The sequence below is a fragment of the Panonychus citri genome, unplaced genomic scaffold (assembly GCF_014898815.1).
Source record: "Panonychus citri isolate SS breed McGregor unplaced genomic scaffold, ASM1489881v1 Contig00027, whole genome shotgun sequence".
NCBI lineage: Eukaryota > Metazoa > Arthropoda > Arachnida > Trombidiformes > Tetranychidae > Panonychus > Panonychus citri.
This window is the reverse complement of record NW_026515432.1, coordinates 61,834-83,341: the sequence shown is the minus strand read 5'-3', so window position 1 is coordinate 83,341 and position 21,508 is coordinate 61,834. Positions and strand designations below refer to the sequence as shown.

General features: G+C 32.2%; 3 protein-coding genes across 6 annotated transcripts; 1 reads left to right on the top strand and 2 right to left on the bottom strand.

Annotated features, from left to right (window-relative positions):
* Nucleotides 1-1,981: 1,981 nt before the first annotated feature.
* Nucleotides 1,982-7,633, bottom strand: LOC128396727 (probable serine/threonine-protein kinase MARK-A). Of its 2 annotated transcripts, none has more exons than XM_053357336.1 (2): nt 6,561-7,633; nt 1,982-2,763 (listed from the first exon to the last, which is right to left on the bottom strand). In XM_053357336.1, the coding sequence occupies exons 1-2, from the start codon at nt 7,181-7,183 to the stop codon at nt 2,646-2,648; spliced, it is 741 nt and encodes a 246-aa protein (XP_053213311.1). In that variant the 5' UTR covers nt 7,184-7,633; the 3' UTR covers nt 1,982-2,645. The 2 variants fall into 2 exon arrangements, with proteins under 2 accessions (XP_053213311.1, XP_053213312.1); XM_053357337.1 differs by lacking the exon at nt 1,982-2,763 and adding an exon at nt 4,491-5,123.
* Nucleotides 7,634-7,762: 129 nt separating this feature from the next.
* On the bottom strand, nt 7,763-12,759 carry LOC128396726 (GTPase-activating protein skywalker-like). Its single transcript, XM_053357335.1, has 2 exons — nt 10,844-12,759; nt 7,763-9,782 (listed from the first exon to the last, which is right to left on the bottom strand). The coding sequence occupies exons 1-2, from the start codon at nt 12,611-12,613 to the stop codon at nt 9,402-9,404; spliced, it is 2,151 nt and encodes a 716-aa protein (XP_053213310.1). The 5' UTR covers nt 12,614-12,759; the 3' UTR covers nt 7,763-9,401.
* On the top strand, nt 10,252-20,532 carry LOC128396724 (ATP-binding cassette sub-family C member 4-like). Of its 3 annotated transcripts, XM_053357333.1 has the most exons (15): nt 10,252-10,581; nt 13,449-13,794; nt 13,899-14,081; nt 14,151-14,261; nt 14,341-14,449; nt 14,551-14,865; nt 14,949-15,238; nt 15,321-15,570; nt 15,631-16,115; nt 16,184-16,270; nt 16,371-17,304; nt 17,387-17,537; nt 17,906-18,136; nt 18,332-19,149; nt 19,211-20,532. In XM_053357333.1, exons 3-15 carry the CDS (start codon nt 14,008-14,010, stop codon nt 19,454-19,456), a joined length of 4,101 nt encoding a protein of 1,366 aa, XP_053213308.1. In that variant the 5' UTR covers nt 10,252-10,581; nt 13,449-13,794; nt 13,899-14,007; the 3' UTR covers nt 19,457-20,532. The 3 variants fall into 3 exon arrangements, with proteins under 3 accessions (XP_053213308.1, XP_053213307.1, XP_053213309.1); XM_053357332.1 differs by lacking the exon at nt 10,252-10,581 and having other exon boundaries at nt 12,971-13,794; XM_053357334.1 differs by lacking the exons at nt 10,252-10,581; nt 13,449-13,794; nt 13,899-14,081; nt 14,151-14,261; nt 14,341-14,449 and having other exon boundaries at nt 14,725-14,865; nt 15,043-15,238; nt 19,211-20,527.
* The last annotated feature ends 976 nt before the right edge of the window (nt 20,533-21,508 follow it).

The window sequence follows — 21,508 nt, the reverse complement described above, 5'->3', positions numbered from 1 at the left end:
ACTTTATTGATCGATGGACATCAGAGCATAGAAAGTGTTGATTGGTTTTTATATCGATCATCAAACTTGATTTGGTAATTTCTTCCTTCTCGATTTTCATCCAAATCAATATCAAAAACAATTTTCTAATATAACTCAGCTTATGGTTCAATACTTTGTGGTTATCTTCATCTTCATCTCGAGCATCTTTCAATGGAGAGCGAGAGTAAGAGAGAGAGAGAAAGTTGGAAAGGATATAATCTTCATCCGTTTTCATCATCATCTTTTGTTTATATAAAAAGATGATCATGATACATTTAGCTGTACAGGGCGATTCAGCTATTTTTACCGAAGTATTCACTCACTCACTCAATCCGACTCACTTCGGCGTCTAAAATTCCGTATTCTTGCAATACTATTTAATGTGTAAACATTAATTATTTTTGCAATTATGACTTATGACTTTTGTTCCGTGGTTAACTCTAATGATATCTCTTCGCCAGTTGATGTAAATTCATTTGATTTGAAAAAGTTAGAAGATAAAATGCCGTATCCGTTCGAGAAAATCCAAGTGAAGTTGGCCTGTCTTTGGTTTACTAGGGATGCCAGATATCATTTTGAATGGATCAAACTCTAATCAGATCTACAATACATGGCAATTCAGCTATTTTTACCGATGTTTTTTGCGATTTTCTCAGCAACTAAGAGTCGTAGAGTCATTCAGGTCATCGGTAAAATAACACGTTTCAAGGTTATCTGAAGGTAATGCAATAAAGAAGAATATTCAGAGACACTACGGGCAAGTTTTGAGGTTTCTATGAGCTTTGCAATGCACGTTAGGATAAATTTATTGCATAAAAGATTTTCAACAGTTATTCAATTAAACAGTAATATCTCAATATCTGTGACACAAGAATCTCTAAACTCATTTTACAGGGTTAAAAATGTGAAGGATAACTGTAGCACCTTCAGATGACCTTGAAACGTGTTATTTTACCGATGACCTGAATGACCTTGATCTTTTGATATGACAAACAAGTATCGCTCAAGCTCATACCAATCAAGTCTCGTGTCTCTACGACTCTTAGTTGCTGAGAAAATCGCAAAAAACATCGGTAAAAATAGCTGAATTGCCCTGTATATTCATTAAATTGGTTAATATTTTAGGTAAACGTTTAAATTGATGCTTTACTATTGAGATGAAGATGATATTTAGAGGAAATAGGAGCACATTGGATGAAAAAAGTTCCATGATCATGATTAAGATAAAGAATTATGTTCAGTTAGAGAGTTCTTGATTATTCTATCTTGGTATATTCTCTCTCTTCATTTTCATTTCTTTCTTAATCGTCATAAAAAGATCATCGTCTTCTTTTATTGAAATGACAAAATCTAATGATACATATATATAAATGTACTTGAATAATAGTCTCAGATTCTGTATCCATTTGTTTCCTTTATTATTAATCATTTGAAAAGTTTAACATGGAATCTTTTTAATCATCTTCCAGTTATCATCCTTTTGTCATTTTAATATTAATACTTAATGTTTTCATCATCATCTTTATTTTCATCTTCTCTCTCTCTCTCTCTCTCTCTCTCTCTCTCTCTCTCTCTCTCTCTCTCTCTCTCTGCCTTAATAACTATTATCATTTTCATCCTTTTAATTCTGTAATCATCTTGTGATGAATGAAATCAACCAATTAGAAAGTTAATCATCCTTTCATCACTTATTTACTTGCAAATGTAAAAGCCAATCAAGAATCAGTCATCATCATCTTCTTCTTTATCATCATCTTTACTCATCATCATCATTCACAGAGTGAGAGGTAATCATTTAAACTTGACTGCTCACTTGAACTAAATTATATCCTGGATTCTGTTCCCACCCACAACCTGAACATCAACTAGTGACAATTTAATGTTAATACTGATACTTAATCAAATGATCAACATATTGATCACTAATATCATGAAACTATTCAGAAACAATGAAGATGATGATACATGGAGTAAATTATCAATTGGAATCCCAAGAGAGAATCTAGAATATAAAAAGAGAAAAAGGAGAAGAAAAAAAATTCGATACAACTTTTTTTCTGTTCTATTCTCTTTCAATATATTTCCCTCCTTTGCCACTTTGATATTTCTAATCACATTTTGATAACTCATATTAACAATAGATTCTGGTTTCTCTTTATCATCATAATTGTAACAATTTGATCATGATTAGTGATTCAAGTCACATTCATAACAAAAAACAAGAGAACCCAAAATTGTGAATGAAATAAAATCAGTGAGAAAAAAATTATCTCCAAAAATTATTAGTTTATTATTACGGTTATTAACCTATGAAAGGGCAAAGTTGAAACAAGATAATATTTATCATCATGCGAGAGAGAGAGAGAGAGAGAGAGATATGATAAATCATCATGAGCTATATTTAGGCCTTTGTTTCAACCTCCACCATGTTACTATCAACATGTAAACTTAAAGGATATTAACAAGATGATAATGTCTTATGGTCATTTCATGATTAGTGTTAGTTTAATGCTTTCAGTTTTTTTGTCTTTTTCTTTTATTATTATATTAGGATGAGGATGAGGATGATGATAATGATGACCCAACTAAGATGATAAGTATAATATAATTTATTGGCTATTTGCTTACCTAAAGATGTGTCCAATCAGCAAAAGATGAGCAAATATTTTGATGATCCATTGAAATGATGTTAACCTTGGTCGACAAGGTTCATTTTTATATTGACGATAATCTTGAATATACCTGGATGACCAAAATCATGTCCAGTGATGACCATGAAAAACATTGTTTCAGCAAAAGTAAACACAATCATGGACAATGTTATGTTGTATTTATATATGAATGAGTTGAAACAAGTTGAGTAAAGGTCAATTTTCATACATGAACCAGATGAATCCAAGTTTCGAGCCATTTTCATGGTGATTGTGGTCAAGCATTGGTCAGTTTGGTGGAATAGGAATACAAATATTGGAAAGAAAAATGTTTTTATATTAGTTATTAAATAATTTTGCAATGGATTAAATTTGTCTCTCTTGTAACAGTATCAAAGTTGAAAAAAGTTATCAAAAGCTCAGGTTAATCTATTATCATGAAATCATTTCTTATGATGAACTTGAAAGCTAAAGTATAGAAATCCTTTTTTTCACCCTGAAAGTTTCCTCTTGGTATATAACTTATTTATATTTTTCCCTTTTTTTTGCTGAAAATTCTGGTGATTATTCAGTTATGATGATATTCATGGTTGAAATGATAAAGTTTCTCTTATGAAATTTATTACCAAGCTGAGGAGGAATCGCTGGGTAAGGTTAGAATAAGTGAGATGCAAGAAAATAAAAGGGTTCGAACTCAGGAGAAAATTGATGAAAATGAATAAAGTTCAGTTTCTGATATCATGGAAAAAAAGAAAGAGAAAAAACTTTTTGAACTTTTCGAAAAATGCAAAACAAAACAAAATATAAAAGAAATCAGATCATATTGGTGCTTAAAGAATATGAATCATGAGTTATCTTTAAATTCCAAAAGTTTCATCAGAGATTCATATTCACAATTTTTCAATTCTCATTTGAAGCTGACAAGTTGAAGAATCCGTGAACATGATAATTTCATGGACACTTTTAAACTTAAATCTTTGCCTATCAAAATAATCGTAGCGAACTTTTTTTTATCTTTTCTCCTATTAATCATAATCATGGTGGATTAATTTGCTTGAGAACAAAAATCACATCAGAATTTAGATATTCATATTTCTCTCTCTCTCTCTCTCTTTCATGATTAACATTCCCTGTCATAAGAAATGAGATAAAACTGAGTGAAAAACTTTTCTCTAAATTCAAATCTCTTGTTTTCTACAATCTCCCATGTTCATTAACACCTAAACTTCGAGCTCATTATCTTAACATTCTGTCATTTTTTGCCCACCCTACTCTCTCATCACCACCACAGCATCAATGATTAACTTTTAGTCATTTTTCTTGGTTAAATTTCCTATTCCATACCCGAATTCATGATGTAAAATCTCATGGATTAATCGTAATATGCATTTGTAATTAGTCCCTAACTCAAGTTCATATTTATCATAATAAATACAAAATCATCACCAAACTTAATGATATATAAATTCACAGCATGAAACAAGAACCATAATCATCTGAATGGTGATGGTGGTAAAAAAAACACCATGAAAAAAAAGACTAACAAGTTAAACATGAAGCAAAAGCCTCTCAACAAATCTGACAACATTTTCCCACCTCCTCCAACCATTACCATGAAAAAAGGGGCAAAGTTTCAACCTCTTCATTGTTTTTCATGGTATTTTTTTCACCCACAACAATGTCTATATATCCCCTTTTACTGTGGGTGTTGATGTTTAATGAACAATGAATAATATCATAAGCATCATGATAAACTTGGTGATACTGAACTACTAATTAACTTGAACACCTCATTGAATTTAATCATCAACAATTACATAATACATGATGCTGATGATGGTGATAAAAAATACAACCCAATCCTTTGAGATAATAATTACTCATCAACTGATTTTACCTGAACTTGAGATTCATTTATTTACCCACCAAGGGTAAATCATCATAATCATCGTGTATTATAATTACTCTTGAGTGAAAATATTAAACCATGTTGATTAATTACGATAATCTATTGGTATTATCATTTTGAAACACACAGTTAATTTATCCTGATATGAACTTTATTGGATAAGTTTCAATTTTTAATGTATTAAAGGTGAATTGAATAAATATTTGGAATGAGATTTCATTGAGTTATCACCATCATGATCATGATCATTATTAATGACAAATATTGACAGAATTAGCTGATAGTATTTCATTGTGAATTAGATTCTCATTCAACCTTTTTTTGTCTTTATTTTTGGTCTATGGGTTAATGTCTGAGATTCAGCAAGTTTCATCTGAAATTTATCATTTCTATCGTTCACTTTATCCAGTTAACCATGATAGAGATAAAATATTCTGATTCTGTATCAGATGATCATTGATGAGAGAGTGAGAGAGTGGAAATGTGTCATCTTCTCTATCTTCTTTATCTTTATCTTTATCTTCATTTCTATTTCAAATAATCTGGAAAGAGAAAGATAAATATGAAAACGAGAATCAAGATCCATCTTTATGGAAATGGAGGGAATGTTTTATCAGAATCATTGTCAGAATCGTCATCATTTATTGACATTTTGTGTTCAATAGGGAGAAAAGTAGATGATGGGTAGTGTGTGTGAGAGAGAGACAGAGAGATCAAAGATTATAAGGATAAAAGATAAGGATGAAGATGAAGATGAAGATGATTGTCACAATTTTCTTGTGATGTAACATGTAGATGTAATAAGGACATCCGGAGCCAGTTCCGAGGGACAAGCGATCTATCAATTCATTTTCCGGACTCATGAAGATCACTTGGAATGAAAAGTGAAGAAAAAACGGAAGAAAAAATGATGATGAGGGAAAAGGAAGTTGAAGATATAACTAAAAGATACGGAGATAAGAATTCATGATTCAGAGATTGAGATGATAAATATCAAGAGCCATGATCATTATCGTTAACATGATCATGTAATAGTTGCCAAAGTATCCAAATGAAATAAAGGGTTCATGAGATAATCAATTCAAAATGTAAACATAAAATGATAAGAGAAGGACAAAGCTTTGAAATTGAATAATTTATATACAAAATTCATGGTGAACATTATCATGAATATGGATTCTATCATTTTATGCATAAATATGTTGATAATTTTTTCAGAGTGAAACTATTACCGTCTCTCTCTCTCTCTCTCTCTCTTCCCATTTATTGTTAACCCATTTTATATCACTGGTTTCAATTCATTGCATGATAAAAGCATATTGATAACATGATATAAATCAAGAAACATGGGAAACCATTGAGTTTCCACAAGGGAATACAAGGATAAAACAAAAAAGTTCTGAATCAGATCAGCAAAATCGTAGAGAGGGATTCAAATCATCCAACCTTTTGCATACAACAGATAACATGAATTTCCTGTCTAATATAACATTCCCAGGATCAAAGAGAGAGAGAGAGAAAAATGAAAGTTTCCACCCTTCAATAATCCACCATTCAGAATGTTATCTGATTTACCATGATGATCGTTGGGTGGTGAAAACAATACAATTACTTATATCATCAAATGAGTTTAAAAGTAACATGAAAAAAAGATTAAAAATAGAAACCTGAATACAAATATCTTTTTTTTTCATTTCTATTGTTTAATATTTACAATCCACCTTCAACCTCCACCCACCACCCACCACTGCTCTCTCCCACTGACTGTGTTGCTTGGATATATTTTCATGACAGAAACAAAAAAAAATAACAACAATGTTAAACTATCACGCAATGTTATTTGGATGCTAAAGGTAAATGGATATAATATCATGAGAATGGATTGATATTGTATTCGTTATGAGACAATTTAAATTGTTGAGAGTGGGAAAATGAATGGGAGGGTGTATAAGAAAAGAGAGACAGAGTGGGAAACTCACCATTTGATACTGAATATGTTTACCAGTAAAAGTGGAATAAATAAAAATGTCGAAGTCAAAATGAACCATGTATGCTGATTTTCAAGGTAAAACAGGTAAACTAGTAAGGTGTTAATGATTACATTGAGGGTGGAAAAAATAAATGACACCAGTGGATAAATAAAGGATAATGTATTTTCCTTTGGTGTGAGTATTGATTGACCAGGAGCTGAATTACCACCGGTAAGACAATCATCACCAGGACCCATTAGCATACCTAATGGTGGTGAAGGTGAGGGTGTTGATGAGGAAAGAGGCGATGAATTATTATTATCATGGGAAGATGAGGATAAAATTTGTATTAATCCGGAATCTTTTTTAATCCCATCGGATGAGGTTGATGAGGTGACCATGTTTTTTGAATTTATTATTGAATTATAGTCACTATCATATTGATAACGGTAAAAAACTGGTACACTACCGTCATTGTCATAAATGTGTTGTTGGTGATGAGGATGATGTTGTTGTTGTTGTTGTTGTCGTTGTTGCTTTTGATGGTGATGATGCTGATTAAGATGATGTGGATGATTAGGTGGTGGTAGAGGTGGAAGGTGGGGTGGAAGTTGATTTGGTAAGTGATACATTATTCTAGAAACACAGATGAAAGTTTTTTCTCACTCAAGAAAAAGTTTCATTCAGAGTAACTTCATGGTGATGATTGAAAACACTTTTGAACAATTAGCTTGTTGTTCCTGTTTTTGTGTAAATCTGATTGAATTGATTAGTTAATTGTTGATACACTTGATTGACAAGATGATTGGTGATATTTTCCTTCAGGCTTGATTGTTGAAGTTAATTGTTTACACTTACACACACATAAACATGAGGTAATGATTTTGATTCCAAATTGAATTTATATTGAGAATTGAGAATTTTTTTTTCTCACTTATCATGAATGAAAAACTTTCCAAACTGAACTTCAAGTCTACTTTTCCACTCTTGGTTTGGTGGGAGTGGGTTTTGTCTCAACGGTGGGTGAGCTTAACTATTCTTGCGCAATGTAACCCACTCTTAAACGCAGACTCTTGATTAAGTTGATTGTTGGACAATCAAATTGTTGATATGATTAAATTGCTCTTCTTCTTGTTGATGTTGTTGTTTTAAATATATAAGATGATCAAATTATCTCGCGGGAAAAATAAATTGTCACAATTTAAGGAGAGTTAACTTTTTTTTTCATTTTAATTGCTGTCCAATAATTTGTTCAATAATTAATTTAATTTCTTCTGGTTTCTTTGTTCATTACAATATAACAAGGCTTAATTATTTTCTCTTCTTCTTCTTGATTAACTTAATTAACTACTTACCCTGAGTAAATTTGAATGAACAATTTAAATTAATAGGATTAAAGGTAAATACATAAGGTGATTTGACAATTAGATACAATTGGGAAAAAGTTTAAATTACAATTAATTATTCAAAGTATTTCAGTTGATTAGTTGGTGTTGTTGTTGTTGTTAAATTTTGCAATTAATTAATCATTATTATTAATAACAACTTTTTTTAATTAAACACATAAAAGACAAAACCAACAAGTTGATTGTAACGTTTAATTGTTAACAATTAACATACTGTTTTCCAATTAAAATGTTATCCAAAGAGACAAAGAAAAAGCAAAAAGCTTCAATCAATAGTTAACAATTAACTTTTTTTTTTTGATGATTAAAATGATTAAGATTCTTGATGATGATGGTGATTAAAATTGTGACAACAATTAAAATATATTATATTTATATCACACGGAGTAAAATTGACAAATCAAATCAAATTATTTTGTTGTTGTTGTTTTTTTTGTTTGTTTTTGAATATTAATACTGATCAGATAAAATAGATTACAACTGATTAAGTGACAATTTAAAATTGTTTGCTAATTTAAAACACGCTACTAAATTAAATTAATTGTCATTGTTATTTAATATTATGTATGTATGTATATATATATATATTAATTGTTGATATATCTGGTGTTTTAATTGCTTAAATATAGACTAGACAATAACACAAGAAAAATTTGATTAATGAAATGAAATGAAATTATAATTGTAATTGTAATGTCAGAAAGGTGGAGAGAAAGGTTGGAAAAAGCTACAATTAATTGTAAACCATTGTAAACCAAAGGGGTTTGGGCTAATTGTTGAATATTGCTTTTTTAAATGGGCAAAATAAAATAATTCTGATAATTTGTTGATTGCTAGAGTAAATATAAATATATATATACACACACACAGTTTATCCTCATCTTTGTTTTTTTTTTGTAAGGTGATCAAGTGATGATGATTTTGGTGGGTGATGGGTAATGGTGGTGGTGGTGGTGATTAAGGTGGGATGTTGCTGGTTAAGTTATAGTATCAGCGCCATAAACTAAACAATTAAGTAGATTAAATTTCAGCAAAAAATAAGAAGATGAGAAAAAAACAATTTTTTCGACTAAACAATTAACAAAAACATCGATGTGTGTAAATCACTTGAAACTTAACCTACAAACCAACAACAACACAAGAAAATAAAGACATTATAACTTACAGAGAGAGAGAGAGAAAGAGGATAAAAGGGAAAAGGGAAAAGATGAAGGATAAAGACTGTATGTATAAAGATATTGCATCGTGATGGTGGGAGTGGGCAGGAGATGGTAGAGAGAGAGAGGGGGAGAGGGAGAGAGATGTAAGATGAGGAGTGTTTAAAGGTATATATATATATGTGTGTGTGTGGATGGATAATAATCAGAGTAATATATGATATATGATAAATATGTGTGTGTATGTATATGTGGTTATAACGAAGATAATAATTAATATAATAATATCACCATGATGAAATAAAGCCAATAACCTCAACAATGGAACATGCAAAGTCTCCACTGGTACATAATGGTTTGTTATTAAAAGTATCACAACGTTCCGTTTTACCTTTGGTAAGATTTTCATCTAACCAAAGGCCAACTCCGTTACCAGCACCAATGGTAATCATTTTGGCATTAGCGGCCATAAAGAGTTGACATGAACAAGGAATGTTTCTCGTTTGGTCTGAACCATACTCTTTGGTACCAACCCAGGGATAATAAGCAACCTTTGGTTTTAATGTGAATAGGAATGTTTCCCCGGTACCGAAATATTGTTTCGCTGCGCCCTTACGATCAAATCCTAATCGATCAGACCATGAGGTTGAGCAAAAAGCACCGAAGATCTAAATTAAAAAGTGTAAAGAAAAAAAAACAGAATAGAAAACAATTAGTCAAAATTACAATAATCAAGGTGAGAGAGAGAGGGGGAGAGAGAAAGAGAGAGAGAGAGAGAGAGAAAGAGGGAGAGAGAAAGAGGGAGAGAGGGAAAGGGAGAAAGGGAGACTCTCTTTAATTATCATCTGAGTCAACTTATTGTAAACTGTTTGCAATTAAAATGCAAATGATGTCTTGACGAAAGATCTTGATAAATGCAATCAATTGTCAAGAGATAAAAATATATCATCATGTAGACAGAGAAATACGAAAGAGATAATAAAATAAACACCTAATTTTACATTGGTAAATAAGGTTCAATTTTTATCTTCGTCATTATCTTCTTGAATTACAATGCTGAGAAAACTAAATTGGTTTAATTGGATTAATTTAACCAAATAGTTTCCTCTTCTTCCTGATCTCTTCATTTAAACTGTTATGATAATGCTGATTGTGGATCAATTGCTGTTAAATGTATTAAATTGTTGCTCAGTGATTTACTTTTCTCTTTTTCTCTCTTTCACACTCTCTCTCTCCCTCTCTCCCTCTTTCTCTCTAAATAATATTTTTTTACTTCTCCGCTCTTCTCACTCTATCTCTTTCTCTATCGATATTTTGTCTTTTCATCATGTTATCATCTCATCTTCATCAACACCATCACTATTATTTATGTTACTGTTAATGAAATTGGATTCTCTGATTATGAATCGATTAACTATCTCAAATTATCATATCGTAATAATGATAATATATTACAAAATCAAAAAGGTGAGTTAATCATAGCTATCAATTTGTTTTTGTTCATTTTGTTAATTTGATTTGTATGTTCAAATTAATCAACAATCAAGGATCAAATTTTTATCTTTATCTTTCCCTTTCTATTTTCCTTTCATCTCTTTTTTAAATACATACATATATATCTCTCTCTCTCTCTTCTCTCTGTCTTTTTACATGTCTTCCTTTGTGATTGTGGGTAGTGAAAGTTAATTGTTGGCATGATGATGATTTCATGATTGATATTATTATTTACCTCATTGTTGACTGTTTTTATGAGTAAAATTGATTGTTCAACAGTTTCATTTTTAGCATAAAATGTAGACAATGAATTTCCATGGACATCTGAACAGAAGATGATGACCGGTTCTTTGATGAGTGTTCTTTCAGGTATCCAATCCCAGAGTATATCTAATAATTGCCAATCACATATTGATGATTTAAGAGATCGTGGTGCTATCCGAGTACAATCAGATATTTTAACCGAATCAAGGCTGATCATTTCAAGTTTCCTTGATGAGGTTGGAGTAAGATCATTATAACCCAGATGATGTGAATGATGATAAGGTGATGGTGGAGCTGAGCGTATTTTAAATTTTTCCGTTCGGTGGGAGGCTTCCTTGTAGGTTCGGTCAATTTTTGAACGAGATAAACGTCGTAATTGGGTTGCCACGGTTATTAGCTCATCGGGTGTTAATTTGATTGTCTCACAAAAGGACAACATCAGGTCCAAGGTGAATGGTGACGAAGAGGATGTTGAAGATGATGAAGAGGAGGAGGAATTTGTTGTTGTTGTTGAAGTGTTATTGTAGGTGGTGTTTGATGTAGATGTTGATGTATTTGATGTATTAAAGTTGTTGGTGGCAGCAGCAGAAGTGGCAGAGGAACCATTGTTAATATTGTTGGTAGAGTTAATGTTGTTTAGGTTATTTATGTTGGTTGAAGTGTTATTAGTAATCATACCAAGACGAGAAGGTGGTGATACTGGTCTGGAATTTTTATACAATATTAATAATGTTAAACCAATACGATAAAGAAATTTTGTTCCTTCTACCAGGAAACAATCCATTATTCTGACAACATGTTCAAAGGGTAGACCAATGAAAATCCATTTTAACCAATCAAGGAAACAAGCGTCCATTTCATTTTCTTTAATCAAACGATCCCGTTGTTCAGTGAAAAAACCTCGCCTTGGAAGGAAACCAAATTTATTTGTTAATCGTAGTAGAACATAAGCTTGACGGACAATTTGGGTTCTCGATTGGGGCAATAGATAAGGTCCTTCTTTACCACCAATACCTGATGAAGGTGCTTCCAATAAATAGGTTAATGAGGTTAATGTTTGAGTAATGTCATAATAATGAAGAAAAAGAGCCGCAATTGGATATAATAATGGGCAAAGGGTAATCTCATTGTGTTTGAGAGCTAAAATCCATAGAATACGTTCAATTAATCTTTGTCCATCAGGGTTTAACTTAAAATAACGACAATAATTTGGATCAACAAAAGAAGGTAATTTACGAGGTAAATCACCAGGTAAACGATCGGTAATCATCCCATTAGAATATGATGTAGACAATTGTAATACCTGCATTTCAACAACACTTGCACCACCACCACCACCACCACTACTACGATTATTATTTTTACTATTATTTCTACCAGTAATTGATCCTTTATTAGTTGCACTTCCACCGCCACCAGTAATACCACTACTACCATCAACACCAACACCTCCTCCTCCTCCTCCTCCTCCTCCTCTATCAGATTGCCCGCCACCACCATCATTAACAAATACTGTTGCAGATGAGGAAGGTGAAAGTAAATTAGCTTTAAGGAGATCTTCAAATTGAGGCTCAGAGGTTGTTTTCTTATATGATCGACATAAAGATGGCCATAAATTGGTACGAATTGGTGAATTACAGGGGATCTGGAATTTTCGACACAGAGTTTTCAACTTTGACTGGTTACGGGATTTTACCCATTCCTCCAGAGGAGGATTATTATAAACATTTATTATAAACATTGTAATCACAATCAGTGTTTAATTAGTTAGATAACAACAGAGAGAAAGCGAGAAAAAGAGAGAGAGATAGAGATAGAGATAGAGGGAGAGAGAGAGAGAGAAAAAAAGAAAACAATTTACAACCACCAAGCAAAAAAAGAAAAACAAAACACCAATTAATAATAAAAAATTTATTCTCTCTTTATGACTTTAGAAGAGAATTAAAAGAGAAACATTTTATTCTCTATCCGCTAGGGGGCGCATCGAATTAGAAGAAAATCTTAACCCAAGCCGAGAATCGATGAGCCGGTAGATTAACAGCTTAAGAATTTTTTCTTCTTTTTTGTTTTGTTTTGATTGAGAATTTTTCTTTTTTTTTAATTAATTAATGTTAATTATCTTCATTTTCTTTTTCACCTTTAACCTTTTGACTTGATTAATGTTCCATGAATAACTAGAGAAAACTGTTTACTGTCAACTATTCGTTTCGCTTTGTTTATTCATCATCGATTCGTTTGTTAGATTGTGACATTTGTTTGTTTTTTTTTCTTTCTCTCTCTTGTTTGGTTTCAAGTTTGGAATTAATTTTAAATATGTTTCATTGATTTATTTTTATATTCTTTTCAAATGAATCAGATTAATTTTGTCTAATTGTGGTGGTGATTATCATCATGTTTCCGGTTTTCTTTTTCTGGAGATTTATAATCTAATTATAAATTTAATCTCTGTGTGTTGTGTTCATCATCATGATCTTTGGATGGATTTTGATTTTTTTGAGAATTGATTTTCTATTTTTATAATTGTTGATGATTCAATTGGTTTACCAATGGTTAAAGTAATTCTCTATTATGATTAGAAATTGTTGGAAATTAATCAGATCGGATCAATCTTTTCGCCGGGAAAAGAGTGATGTTCAATTACTGTTACGGATCAATTGGATTGTCAACAAATAGACCAGCCGAACAAACAAAATTACATGTAATCATTGGAGGTAATCAATTTGATGATAGCTGTTGATTGTCACAATTAGACAAAGAAGATGATGAAGAAAAGAAATCATCAATTGGAAAATCAATTGAATTTATCACACCAATGAGAAACAATTAGATGATCAGATGATTTAAATGAGCAACTTTCTTGATTGACTGATTGTCTAAATTAAAAGCCACGGATTCTTTTGGATTAATCCAGTTAATTTAAAAGTAATTGTTGTGCAACATTGTTGACTAATTGAATGTTTATTTGATTTACTCTAATTTCTTTAACGGTTAACATTTTTTTTCTTTGTTTAACTTTTATCTCTCAGGATTGTGACTCCATTTAGATTGTGATTCTTTCACTGCCAACCCGTTGGTACGTAAATTAAATTGTGCCCTATCAAGACGGAGAAGTGAAAAAATCGCGTGGTGGTTACTATGGATAACCAGGAAAAAGTGACCATTCCCTGTCCATGGGATAGTGCTAATTTCTGGTCTCGAACTTCATTCGCGTAAGTACAACAAAAAGAGATGAACGAATCTAACTAATTGATTGACTTTTTGCTCTATTAATTTTACAGTTGGAATTTATCCTTATTCAAGAGAGGATATAAAAAAGATTTGGAGCTAACCGATATGTACCGATGTAGTACCAGCGATGAAGCGGACAAAGTTTACAATAAATTGTCTGTGTAAGTGACAAATTCCCGTATTGGGATAAGATCATTTTCTGTTGGAAATTTACTTAGAAAATCTTATTATCCTACACAGAGAATGGGCCAAGGAGATGAAGAAAAAGCAACCAAGCTTAGCGAGAGCTTTACTTAGAGCATTTGGTTATCGTTACATGTTAATCTCATTTCTTATTCTTGGCTATGAGGTACAAAGAGAACGAGAGAACCGACAATCAGTTTATTAGTTTCTTGATTGTATTTGTATATTTAATGATTTTTTGCTTCTCTCCATTTTGTTTACTCACAGGATTTTTTCATTCGGATTATTCAACCTTTCTTTCTTGGTGCAATAGTTAATTACTTTGGTAGAGGAATAGAAAAGGAAAAAGAATCAAATAATTTACTCTATTACACCATTGGATTCTGTTTCTGTTCCATATCGTTTGTTGTTACTCATCATCCATGGTTCGCAAATGCTGCTCGATACGGAATGAAGGCTCGAGTTGCCGTTCAACGATTAATGTTAGATAAACTGTTAACCCTTTCGAAATCATCTATTCTCAACAATGAGATTGGTCAAATTGTTAACCTAATGTCCAACGATGTTCAAAGGTTTGATGAGGTAAGAGACTGATTACCTGATTCTCAGATTATTATTATTATGAACATTTTGTTATTAATTGTTTTGTTATGAAATTGTAACAGTGCTCTTGGTTTTTACCTTATATGATTATTGCTCCTATTCAAACGATTATCATTTCTTTCATTATTTGGTCTTATATTGGTTACTCTTATTTAGCCGGATTTGCGGTCATTTGTATTTTCGTCCCTTTTCAATTATTGATGGGCTCATCTTTTGGGAAAACCCGACGGAATACCGCTGGTTTTACCGATGAACGGATAAGAACAATGACTGAAGTACTTTCTGGAATTAAAGTGATCAAAATGTACTCATGGGAAAAACCTTTTGCCGATATGGTTCAATCGTTACGAGAGTAATTATTATTATTATTAATATCACATTATCATTATTTTCTTAACTGATAATTGTTTCTTTTTTCTCTCGATCTTTTCCAGGAAAGAAGTTAAAAGTATCAAATGGTTCTGTTTTCTTCGTGCCATCAATATGTCACTTTCGTTTGTCACCACTCGAGTTATCATCTTCTCATGTTTTGTTACCCATATACTACGAGGTTTCCCGTTGAAAGCTGATGCCATTTTCGTAACTTTGGCTTTATTCAATACGCTTCGGATAACGTTGACACTTCAATTTCCTCAAGCGGTTTCAACCTTTTTCGAAGCACTGGTTTCATGTAAACGAATTACGGTAGGTTTACCTGTATATAGATTTCCATCATCTAGTGTTAAAATTTATTCTCTCTTTTAGTCCTTGTTAGTATTGGAAAATGTTGTCAATTCAAATTCGATTGCTGTTGATAATCCGGTCGAGACTCGATTTGTGCACATTGATAAATTAACTTCTTATTGGGATCCATCTGATGACGATTCTTGTCTGGAAAATATTAACTTACAAGTAAATCAAGGTGATCTTATGGTGATTATTGGTTCTACCGGGAGTGGGAAAACTTCCCTACTGTTGGCAATTCTTGACGAGATTCACAATAAGACTGGTAGAGTTATACGAAATGGTACAATTTCTTATGCTTCACAGGAAATTTGGTCTTTCAATGCAAGTATTAGGGAAAATATTCTTTTCGGTCAACCATTTAATCCCGAAAGATACAAACGTGTACTCGCAGCGAGTACTCTGGAGCGTGATATCATGTCCTTACCCTTTGGTGATTCCACCTTAGTTGGTGAGAGAGGTATTGGTCTTAGTGGTGGTCAAAGAGCGAGAGTTTCTCTTGCCAGGTAAATTATCAATCAAAATCATTTCATTCCAATTTCAACTAATCAATTGAATCTATTACATTTTTCAGAGCAATTTATCGTGAAGCTGATATTTACCTTCTTGATGATCCTTTGAGTGCTGTTGATGCTCATGTTGCAAATCTTATATTTGAACGGTAAGACATTTTGATTGGCTGATTGTTAATGACAAGCGATTAATATGATTGACGTAATTAATTCATTTTTATCGTCATTCTTATTTGCCTTTTTTCTTAGGTGTATTAGAGATTTTCTTTCTGGAAAAGCGGTTTTATTGGTAACCCATCAAATTCAATTCTTACAGAAAGCTAGTAAAATTGTTTTAATGCACGACGGTAAAGCGACCTTGTTTAATTCCCTTACTGAACTTCAAGCAGCCAAAGTTGATTTAGTCAGTGAAATATCAAAGGAAACAGCTAAAAGTAAATTGATTAAGGCCAAAAGAGCTCGAAAACGGGCTGAAAAACAACGTAAATCAAAAGACGTGGCACATTCACCGGTCAACTCAACTCCATCTCGAGATTCAACCGCTTCCCAACTTTCCGTGGGCTCTATGCCTATGGGAGCGATTGATATTGTCCCAATTATGCAACCATCACCTGAAGTTGAACAATATTCTAGAGGAACAGTTAAAACTAAAGTATATTGGGCTTATCTGAAATCGGGGGCCAATTGTTTCCTTGGATTAGCAACATTGGCTACCAATATATTGTCCCAAGTATTTTTCACCTCTAATGACCTTTGGCTATCCAATTGGACGGATTCCTTTTCTGGTTCATTAATGAAAAAATTTCGAGACAATTTAATCATGGAATGGCTTTGGTCTCGATCACCAGTTGGGTTTTACAGTTTACCAATCATGGACTTTGAATCGGCTGGTTATCGGTCTGATGTTCCCGATTCGCAAGATCCTAATTTAACATATAACATTGGCATCTATTCATCATTAATCATCGGACTTTTTGTAACCAGTATTCTAAGGTCAACTTTACTTTTCCGTATCTGTAACAATGCCTCGATTAACCTTCACAATGTCATCTTTTATCGTGTCCTACGATCACCAATGTCACTCTTCGAGTCTAATCCGATAGGCAGAATTTTAAATCGCTTCTCTAGAGATCTTTCAATCATCGATGAACTTTTACCATCAACTGCGTTTGATTTAATTCTGGTAAGTTAATCATCAATTATCAATCAATCAATTTTTTTCTCTCTCTTCCTTTGTTAAATTGTTGTTATTCTTTCTCATTTAGAATTCATTTACTGCAATTGGTTGTATATTTGTTATTGCCTATGTTTCACCTTCATTAATTATTCCAGCCATTTTCTTGTTGATTAGTGTACTTGCATTAAGAAAGTTTTATATCCGCTCAGGGAGAGACATTAAAAGACTTGAATCAGTTGGTAATTAAGTTAATTAAACATTATCCTTGTTACAATTATCTAACAAGTGACAACAATAATTGTGACATGTTTATAATGTTGAACCTCCTTCACTCATTACCATTTACTTTAATTTAATATATCTAACAAGTAAATTGTTTTAACAATCAAGTAATACAATTTGTTTAATGGGTTTTCCACTCATTAAACTTTTACAAGATCATCATCTTGATTATCATCACTATTACCTTAATCATTTCGATTGATTGAATCTTAAGATCTACGATGATGATGATGATGATGATGATGATTGTTTTTCCTCTTGTATAATTTGTATTTTTAAATAATTAATTTGATTGTTTTCTTTTGTTTTTGTTTTTTCTCATTAGCTCGAAGTCCGGTTTATTCGTTAATCCAATCAATTGTCGAAGGAATTGTAACAATTAGATCATATAAAGTGGAAGATTTATTTTGCCGTCGATTTGAGGCTCACCTTAATGATCATTCGGGTACCTGGTTCACCTTTATTTGTGCTTCAAGAGCATTGGGAGTTTTCACTGATTATTTTTGTCTACTATACATAATCATTGTTACCACTGTAATTGTCACCATCACTCAAGGTAAACATTGTCAATCTACTGATATCAACCACTTAATCAATTAGCGTCTGTGTTAAATGATTGATAATCATCTTGACTTGGAAATCATTTCCTGTGTGATTTTTTTTCTATCTACAACCATAAATCATCGTAAAGATTTTTACTTGATTAGCTAATTAGTTTTCTTACCTCTTTATACTTATACTTTTGATTTAGATAATGCTCCTGGAGAAGTTGGTGTTGCCCTTTCATCGGTGGTCATTCTTATCGGTCTTTTCCAATGGTCTGTTCGTCAATCAGCTGAATTTGAGAGTCAAATGACTGCCGTTGAACGAGTCATTGAATATACTGAGATAGAAACTGAAGCTCCTCCAATTACTGATGTTATCCCACCAGCGACTTGGCCTGATTCTGGTGCCATTGAATTTGAACATGTTAGTCTTAAATATCCATCAGCGATTAAACCAACACTTGAAGATATCAATATAACCATAAAGCCTAAAGAAAAGATTGGAGTAGTGGGTCGAACAGGAGCTGGAAAAAGTTCCCTCTTGTCGTGTCTTTTCAGAATCGTCGAACCGAAAGGTTCAATAACTATCGATAAAGTCAATATCATGAGTCTTGGATTGGACACTCTTCGTAAAAAAATCTCAATCATTCCACAAGAAGCAGTTCTATTTGCTGGTACAATTCGTTACAATCTAGATCCATTTAAAGAGCACTCAGATGCCGAAATTTGGGAAGCTTTGGGCGATGTTCAATTACGAGAAACTGTTGATGAGTTTAATGGAAAATTAGAGTATGAAATTCGTGAAGGTGGAAGTAACTTTTCGGTGGGTCAACGGCAATTGGTCTGTTTGGCTCGAGCTTTGCTTCGTAATAACAAAATTCTTGTCATCGACGAGGCTACCGCTAATGTGGACTATTCAACTGATCTTGTTATTCAAAATACGATTAGAACCAAATTCTCTGAATGTACAACACTTACGATTGCACATCGATTAAATACCATAATTGACTCGGATCGTGTTCTGGTAATTAATCAAATTAACTTTCCACTGTTCAAAAGAAATCTAATCATGTTTCTTTCTACAGGTTCTAGATGCTGGTCAAGTTGCCGAATTTGATTCACCATTTAATTTACTTAAAGATAAATCGACATTATTTTCAAAATTAGTTTCACAAACGGGCAAAGCGATGGCACGAAAACTACGACATGCAGCCGATGAATTTGAAAAAGCCCGACAACGAGGTGTCCAAGTTATGTTCAGAGAACTGGTCAAGCCGAAAACGAAAACATTACCTCTTCCCAATCAAATGATTTCACCAAAGAAAAAATAATTTCACTTCCTTACTCATTTGTAATATTATCCTTTTTAATATAATCCTTAATTGTCAACAATTGATTGTTATACTTTTCCCTTTCCATTTTTTTCTATGACTACAATAATTTTTTTCTAATCAATCATATCATTTCAACTTTGGTGACATAACTATTTTCTCATTTTTATGATGATCATCATTATTTTAAAAAGTTAACCAATGATATATGAAAGCTTTCAAATCCAAAGCTTGACCAAATAGTGGACACTCACTCACACACCCAAGGTAATAACATTTCAACTTACTGAGATGATTTATCTGAATCTTGTCGATGCTCAAGATTGTTGACATTTTCCCATCTCTCTCTCTCACTGACCGATCTACTTTCCCGCCCTGTTATCAAAATAATAACATTAATGATGAAATTCACTAACGATAATAAACTGGAGAAACAAAAAAATGTGAAATCGTTTCAAAGAAAGAAGAAGAGAGAACAGAAAAAAATCGAACAAGAAAAGTTCTAAATGGACTTTAAGAACGTAAGAGTAAATCTTGAGAAGAGAAGTTATTTTTTTCTCTTCCATCTGTATTTCGAAACTGATGGTGGGAAAGTTACATGGAAAGGATATAATAACAGAAAGGAAACAACAACAGGAAATAAGAGAAAGTGGACAATGGTCAATATATAAAAAAGCATCAATATTAGAACATGAGATCGAGTCACACCTTCGTTTAATACTTTTGGTCAGAAAACTCACAGAAAGACACACTCACATGAAGGAAGAGATAAAGACGATGGACATGATGAATTCTTATTCCGTTTCTTAGTTTGCTCTCTTTTTTATGATGATGACCAATAAGGAGATGGTCAAATGGCTGATCCAAAAAGAAAAGATTTTTTCCTTTTTTTCTAAAAGAGATAAAGTTCTGAGGGAAAAAAAGATTTTTCTTCCTTCTCAACATCATGATTCTGTTTCTATCCCTCTGATGTACACCTTCTTGATTCAGAATCATGATGGAAACTTGAAAATATTGGATTTTCCTTCTTATTTATCTTCATGTGAACAAATTATTATTCTCAATGAAATATCATGAAATATTTATCATGAATTTTGAATCAGAATAACAAATGACAGTCAATATACTCTCAGTGGATGATGACACGTCTTTTCATTGCCTTTCTTTATCACCATTGAATCGTTTATCCATATAAACCCTCAGGGTAAAATGCAAGAGAGAGAGAGAGAGAGAGTAAAACTCTGAGTAATCTTTTCATTTGATTGAATAAATGATTTAGAGAATGATGAGAATGCTAATCATCATCATGAGAATAATCATGAAACCTTCTTGAAACAATTCGAGAGACAGAGTGAGAATTAATTCCAATGGTACCAAAAATCCTGCAACTTTTTTTTCTCTCTCTCTCTCGTTCATATATTTACCAATTCCTTCATGAAAGCAAATGAACTAATCATCATAATTATACCCTGAATCTTTCTCATATCTTCATGATACATGGTACATAATATAATCCATGAAAATGACAGGGGAAATAAAAATGATAATCAAGACAATACACCAGAGTCAATGGTAATAATAATAAGCTGACAATAGGATGAGAAACTATTGATGGTGGGTAAATATTTACTCCTAATTATTGAATCAAGAATCATCCCAGGAATTCAGGGGGATAAGGTGAGTGAGAGATAGTGATGAAGGTGGATAATAATGAAAATAATAAGTTCTGATAGGATTTAGGTTGAAAATTCATAGAGATGAATGAGTTTTCATTTAGTATTAACTTAATGTTATCCTGAAGGTTAATCTTGATCATTGAATATTAGATAATCATTGAGATCAACCAAGTAAGGCAACAAAACAATTAGTTAAACAATAACAACAACAACAATCAGGCTGATTGTTGATTGATCAGTTAACCAAATTGGTTACATTTGAAATCAGGTCATTTAATTTGGATGAAGATACTTATCATTAATCGTCCATCCAAATGTCCATTGTAACAACACTTTTGGTCAACTTTTATCTTACTGGTGATAAAATCGTTGTGAC

Bases quoted from the DNA above. Each gene is read 5' to 3' on its own strand.
- LOC128396724 (XM_053357333.1), top strand. From the start codon at position 14,008: ATGGATAACCAGGAAAAAGTGACCATTCCCTGTCCATGGGATAGTGCT. The intron at 14,866-14,948 runs GTAAGAGACTGA...AAATTGTAACAG, and splicing joins ATGTTCAAAGGTTTGATGAG to TGCTCTTGGTTTTTACCTTA. The intron at 15,571-15,630 runs GTAGGTTTACCT...TCTCTCTTTTAG, and splicing joins TTTCATGTAAACGAATTACG to TCCTTGTTAGTATTGGAAAA.
- LOC128396727 (XM_053357336.1), bottom strand. From the start codon at position 7,183: ATGTATCACTTACCAAATCAACTTCCACCCCACCTTCCACCTCTACCA. The intron at 2,764-6,560 runs GTGAGTTTCCCA...TTGGTCATCCAG, and splicing joins AACATATTCAGTATCAAATG to GTATATTCAAGATTATCGTC.
- LOC128396726 (XM_053357335.1), bottom strand. From the start codon at position 12,613: ATGTTTATAATAAATGTTTATAATAATCCTCCTCTGGAGGAATGGGTA. The intron at 9,783-10,843 runs GTAAATAATAAT...TTTTTAATTTAG, and splicing joins TAAAAACAGTCAACAATGAG to ATCTTCGGTGCTTTTTGCTC.